Below are 6,569 nucleotides of genomic sequence, written 5' to 3'. Positions count from 1 at the left end.
AAAGTTATCGGTCGAGCTATGGAAAAAATAAGATAAACTAGTACTGCGTATGGTACACACGAGTATGCACGCTATATTTCTCTCTCGAGCTCTTATAACTTCTGAGACGGACGGACGGACAGGGCTATATGGACTCAGCTCGTCGTGCTGAACTAGAATATACAAGCATGAGGTGGCACACTGCAAAAAAATGTAATCTTTTGACTTTGGATGCAAATATCAATTTTTTTTCAAATAGGAATGTGTTTAATATTATTTCATTAATTTAAATATAAAAATAGAAAACATAACATTCAGTATGTAAAAAACAAATCAACAAAAACAAAGATCACTCATAAATATCAGTGTCAATAATGTGTGAATCTTAACTTCAAATTAAAGCTAAACTATGATTAATTAACACAATTTTAATATTTTGTGTGGCCTCCCTGGGCATTTAAAACATGTTGAAGGCGTTTTTTCATAGAAGCTATAAGGTTTTTAATTAAATCAAGAGGGATTTTCTCCCACCTCTCAATTATAGCTGATTTGAGTTGTGTGCGGCTCTTAAGATTCCTTTTTCCAACTTTCTTCTTCAAGTATGCCCACATATGCTCAATCGGGTTAAGGTCAGGGCTCTGGGGGGGTGTGTCAATCACTTTGCCACAGTTGTACAGCAGCCAAGTGCGAACAGTGAGTTCTTTATGCTTCGGATCGTTGTCCTGATAAAATTTAAAATTTGGCTTGTTGCCATTCAGAAAGCCGAATTTAGCCGCACTTGCTCTCAAATTTGCTCTCAAAATTTGGAGGTACTGCTCTGCATTCATTGTGCTTTCAATGAATGCAATCTCTCCGACTCCCTTGCTTGATATACACCCCCATATCATCACCGATAATTTGCCAAATTTAATAGTGGGAATAATATTTTTGCTGTCAAGAGCCGTCAATGGCTTGCGCCATACCCTGGGAGGACCATCATTATAGTACTGCATCATTTTTGTTTCATCACAGAATATGACGTCATCCCAATATTCTGCGGGGTAACAAGCCATGTTAACAGCAAAAGTTAAACGCTTTTCGATATTTGCTTTTGATAACAGAGGCTTTTTCCGCGCTACTCTCGAACTGTACTCATGGCTCATGAGGGCTTTGCGTACCGTTTCATGTGAGACATCTATGCCACATTCTTGCTTCAGCTCTTTAGCAAGACATCTTACAGAAATATGCGGATTAGCGTTCACTTTTCTGAGAATAAGACGCTCTACTCGTCCAGTGATCTTTTTTTTCGGCCCTCCTCCCGTCTTTAAAAGCAGCCTATTTTCTTTTTCGGCCCCATGTCCATCAATTCTGGAACGGATTTGCCCATCTCGTGGCATTTTAAAAAAATATGAAATTTGTGCTTAAATGCGTAACTAGCGAAAATTGACAATCAAATGGCAAGAAATGTAAAAGAAAACGTTCATAGATGCATAAAATATCAACAGATAACAGTAAAATACCGTTACTTCTAAGAATCAGAGCAAAGCAGATGTGCAAAGCGCTCAGTGCCAACACATTATTGACACTGTTATTTATGAGTATTCTTTGTTTTTGTTGATTTTTTTTTTTTACATATTGAATGTTATGCTTTCTATTTTTATATTTGAATTAATGAAATAATATTAAACACATTCTTATTTGAAAAAATTTGTTTTTATGCATTAATGACTTAGATATTTGCATCCAAAGTCAAAAAATTACATTTTTTTGCAGTGTGCCAACTCATTCTTGACAGACTATGTATGTCGAAGCGCAAGTAGTATTAATATATTGGCGCGCATTGTAATTGTGCTTTCTACCTACTTGCCTATTTCCCTTTTTCATGCCTTCGTACTTGTGCGTGTGTGTCCTCGATTCCCTTGAACAAAGAATGCGAGTACTCTGACAGGGTATTGTGATTGTTTTGGTCTCACACGAGCGCGGCATGCATAGCATTTAAGTGCGTATGGTTTTGCTATTTGGTGTGTTTCGCGACTGGACGTATCGTTGCTGGTCGGTTATGTTTTATAGGCTGGAAAAGTCCCGTTGTAGCGGTAACGGCGTATGTCGCTGTTGTCGAATGAGATTCGGTGGTAGGCACAAGATATTAGCACTGACTAGTGCTGCAAAGCCATCGATGGACCGTCCATCGATTTTGTTTGAGTCCGATGGATTAAAGCATCGATAGTATCGATATTTCCATCGAAAATAGCTCCATCATTCAAAAATTATTGAAAATTCATAGAAAAAAAAATTAACTTTATAAACATTTATACTTAGTATATAGTTCAAAACAATTCATGATTTTTAGTCTTAATTCATAAAAATAATATTTGTATTCCAGTTCATCACAAAACAGTCTATCCTAAAAATAAACATTGGTTCATATTTATCTTATAACTAAAAACCAAAAATTTCGACTGTAATTAACAAGTTTTAAAATTTAACTTAAAATTAAAAAACAAAACTTGACTATCTTTCACAAAAGTCTTGAGCTTAAAGCTGAAATTAATTATCGTGAGATCCATTATGTGCACGCTTTAAATGCTCTTGCATATTTGATGTGTTCCCGCTCGTTTTATATTGCTGCCCACACAACAGGCATTTCACAAAGTTTTTTTCTTGGCATTTTTCAAAAAACTTCCACACATAAGATTTCTCAAATTTCTTTCGCTTATTCGGAGGCGCAATATTTTCAGTGTGTACCGTAACAGCAAATGAAGATTCCTTATTGGCGTCTGCAGGCGAAGAAGCACTTTTATCTAAAATCCAAAACAATTAGAAAAAACGTGTTTGCTATTAATTGTATGAATCTTACCAGATGGGATCAAAAAATGTTATATTTTCCGTGGAGGAACCGCCAACAATTAAATAATGTGGTAAATAGGTATCTATGTGCTATATGTTAAAAAATAAATCAAATTGTTTGTGTAAAATAGATTCTAATTTTAATAATAATTTGAGTATCAACGTATGAACTTACTTGTGGCTTGGCGTCTGTAGCGATCTATCGACATCGAGAAAATTCCATCGACCTATCTAACAAAAGAAAGTCCATCGATACTATCGATATTTCCATCGATGGATTTGCAGCACTAGCACTGACCAGAGAACACATAGACTAGACATGTAGAACAAATTTTTCTACAGCAGAAAAAGTTAAGTTGGTCGACCAGTATACTTCGTATTTGCTTGGCTCGGTCGCTGGAGGTTCGAGCAGTGAAAATATTGCTCGACAAAAACAGTGCGCTGTGAGCTAGGGCTGCAAAACCATCGATAGATGCTCCCCTCGATAGATTTCTCCATCGATGGAATGAACCATCGATACTATCGATAGTTCCATCGAAAATTTGAAATTCTTAGAAATACAGAAATTCTCAATAATTTCAATCATACATCCAGCACATTGTATGTAAATGATTCGTGCAATTTTGTATAAAAATACAATACAAAAGTAATCGGATCTTTATGTGATGGTTGTATATCTAATAAAATATATATTTTATTACATATGGTTAAATATGTCAATCAATGCAAATAATTAAATTCTTTTTTATATGCTCCAAGCTGTTTTTATTCTTGTTATATTTAAAGCAGTTTCGTCTTAAAAATTAAAAAAAAAAAAATATATATATATATATATATATATAAAAAGGTACATGATTTCATTTTGAGATGCCTCTGATATAAAATTATAAAACTATAAAAATTAAATTATTTCATTAAAAAAAAAAAAAAAAAAAAAAAATTTCACAAGGTTGTTTTAACTCTATACTAATTTTATAAAAAATAAATCTAGTTCTCCAGCAACCATTGGTTTTTGTTGATAAACAACATAATATTTACATTTTTGGCCTTAAGAGTAGCTCGTCGTTGCGAAATTATTTCATTAAAATATTGTTAAAAAAGCTAATCACAAAATAAAATATTTGAAAATACTTACATGTGTCTCTTCGCGCTTCCAAGTAGTAAATTATCGATGGATGAAAAAATCCATCGATATATCTTGAGAGTTCAAATCCATCGATACTATCGATAGACTCCATCGATGGATTTACAGCCCTACTGTGAGCGCTCAGTCGAAATGGTCGTGATTATGTTTGAAGCACATCTATGTGCCATTTGTCCTACTCTCTCTCTCAGTCCCTCTCTCTCGTTCTCTATGGTCGCTAAAATCATCACTCTCAGCGGCGCACAAAAATTGAAATTTTTGTTCGCGACGATCCCAGCTTTTTCCTTTTCAGCGAAGAGTATACCGAGATCTTAAAAGCGTTTGCCACGCTCATGCAAACAAACTGTAAGCGTTTGGATGATTATTTTTGGGGAGAGGATGAGAGTGTTGATGCGCATAAAAAATATATATATATATTTCTTTTTTGTATGTATCTTTATTTACAATCTGTTCTTTGTTGAACATTCAATAAATGGGATAGTACACATTCATGGCGCTACTTAATTAGTTATGTGGTGGAGGTGTAGGGAGGGTTGAATTAGTTAAATAGCATGATCTGTTCTAAAAGGTAGATCAAGTGGATGTAGTCTCCTCAAGCGACGCAAGTGTTGACTGTTGTCGAGGAGGTTAATGGCGAGTGGATTGGCGTGGTCATCCAGCCTTCTTGTGTATTTTCCTGAGGTTTCACGAATGGCTTGATGGATTGTCTGGATGTTGAGGAGGCGATGCAGGTACCTGTTCCTCATGTAGAATGGAGCCTTGGTGATTATTCTTAGTGCTCTGTTCTGGAATCTTTGTATTATTCGCACGTTGGAATTGCTGGCCGTTTCCCACATTTGTAGACAATATGTCCATATTGGTTTCAGCATAACCTTGTATGTTAGAATTTTGTTTTTAAGGGAGAGCTTGGACTTATTGCCTATAAGCCAGTACAACCGTCCAAGTCTGTGGTTCAGCTGCTGGCGTTTATTTTTGATATGCTGGCGCCATGTAAGCTTTCTATCCAGCGTAAGACCCAAATATTTCACGCATTTACTAATAGGTATGAGTTCTCTACCTAGCGAGACTTGTGGGCATGCACCTCTTCTCATAGTGAATGTTGTGTGTGCTGATTTGCTGGTGTTGATTGTTATACACAATTTGTTCAGCCAAGGGCACAGAAAGTCCAGTTAATGTTGCAAGATCCTAGATGCAGTAACAGGTGACTCCGATGTGGCCAAGAAAGCGGTATCGTCAGCATAGGTTGGCAGCCCTGCTTCCATAGCAGCTCAGTTCGAAATATTGCCCTTTAAGACGTTAATTTCAAATTATAAGAATTCATTTATTTTCACATTGTGCTATAAAATATATACGATTAAAGCATATTAAAAAAAAATTAAATTTCAAACAGTAATTTGTATTTCTAATTCTGATTGTTTTCTTCGTCTTCAAATGAAGGGAAGCTGTCGATGGCACCGTCTAAATGGTATGAGTTTAGTTTCACAAGTAAAATATTTTCCAAAGTGTCGTGGTTTAACCTATTCCTATTGTCGGCCAGTACAAGTTTTAATGATGAAAATGCGCGTTCTATTGTGACCTACATAAATAAAATAAAAATATGTGAACATATGCCTTGCAGCAAAAACAATCATTCTTACTTGTGTTGGCGGAATGGCGAAGCATACTTTGCTCAGTGCATACAGTTCAGGATGAGTGGACTTTCTTTCTCTCCAGAAGTTCAATACATTAACATTTGCTTTCATATAAGGAAGCTTCAGTGTTTCGATTTTTGTATAAACATCCGTGCAGTCATCTGTAGGCGATATTGTAGCTCCCAAATAGGTGTCTAACAAGTCAAACTCATGATTTTCCAGCCCTTCTTCAAGAATCATAGAACTAATTGAAGTTATTGAGGAATTAACTTTTGGGTTATTTGTTTTAATTTTATCCCATAAAGTCTTCAAGAAGTGTACAATCTATAAACTCCCACAACATAGAGCAAGCGTCGAAATTTTCATCATCCGTTTTATTTTCGATTGCTTCAATGTCGCACAAAACGTCCTTTGCTTTGTTCAGTCGATCGATCATTTCATATGTTGATCCCCATCTTGTGGGGCAATCCAATTGAGGCAGTTTTAGTTTACGAAAATCAAATACCTCACGATAACCATTTGATGGCTTACGAATATATTTCGTCATATTGCGACATTGAAGTAAATAGCTTTTAATTTCTGCATTTTTTAAAACGTCAAGTGCACAAAGTTGTGCAGTATGTGCTGCACACCGGCATATTTGTATATTACCTACATGCAATTCTTCTGGGGTCTCAAAATTATCAATTTTCTCAGTGTAGTCTATGTTTTTTCCACTTCCTCCGTGCCTTCAAAATCATCATCAGATATATAACTATGTGATAAAATTTTTGTTGTTTTAATCATATTAGCTCCATTGTCTGATGTAATTGAAACTATTTGATTCAATCGGATATTGTACATGTCCAAAGTGGCTATAATTTCTTTGGCCAGATTTTTTGATGGAAGTACATCTAGCGCCTTTAATTTCAGACAAGCCTAATATCCGGGATATAATTTCATTTTCATTAATAAATTGCGCGCCAATTCCAAAAATATTACGGTTAAGC

The 6,569-nt window shown here is 35.4% G+C and overlaps 1 protein-coding gene and 1 long non-coding RNA gene across 2 annotated transcripts; both read right to left on the bottom strand.

Annotated features, from left to right (window-relative positions):
* Nucleotides 1–2,395: 2,395 nt before the first annotated feature.
* Nucleotides 2,396–3,101, bottom strand: LOC26528413. Its single transcript, XR_001448915.3, has 3 exons — nucleotides 2,981–3,101; nucleotides 2,816–2,895; nucleotides 2,396–2,759 (listed from the first exon to the last, which is right to left on the bottom strand). It is a non-coding gene; the product is annotated as an uncharacterized LOC26528413 (long non-coding RNA).
* A 2,250-nt stretch (nucleotides 3,102–5,351) lies between these two features.
* On the bottom strand, nucleotides 5,352–6,103 carry LOC122757843. The gene is made up of 2 exons (XM_044011409.1): nucleotides 5,587–6,103; nucleotides 5,352–5,525 (listed from the first exon to the last, which is right to left on the bottom strand). The coding sequence occupies exons 1-2, from the start codon at nucleotides 5,818–5,820 to the stop codon at nucleotides 5,352–5,354; spliced, it is 408 nt and encodes a 135-aa protein (XP_043867344.1). The 5' UTR covers nucleotides 5,821–6,103.
* Nucleotides 6,104–6,569: the final 466 nt, after the last annotated feature.

Source organism: Drosophila mojavensis, unplaced genomic scaffold (genome assembly GCF_018153725.1).
Source record: "Drosophila mojavensis isolate 15081-1352.22 unplaced genomic scaffold, ASM1815372v1 contig_136, whole genome shotgun sequence".
Lineage (NCBI taxonomy): Eukaryota > Metazoa > Arthropoda > Insecta > Diptera > Drosophilidae > Drosophila > Drosophila mojavensis.
Note: the sequence above shows the minus strand (reverse complement) of the source record. Positions and strands in the feature narration are given on the sequence as shown.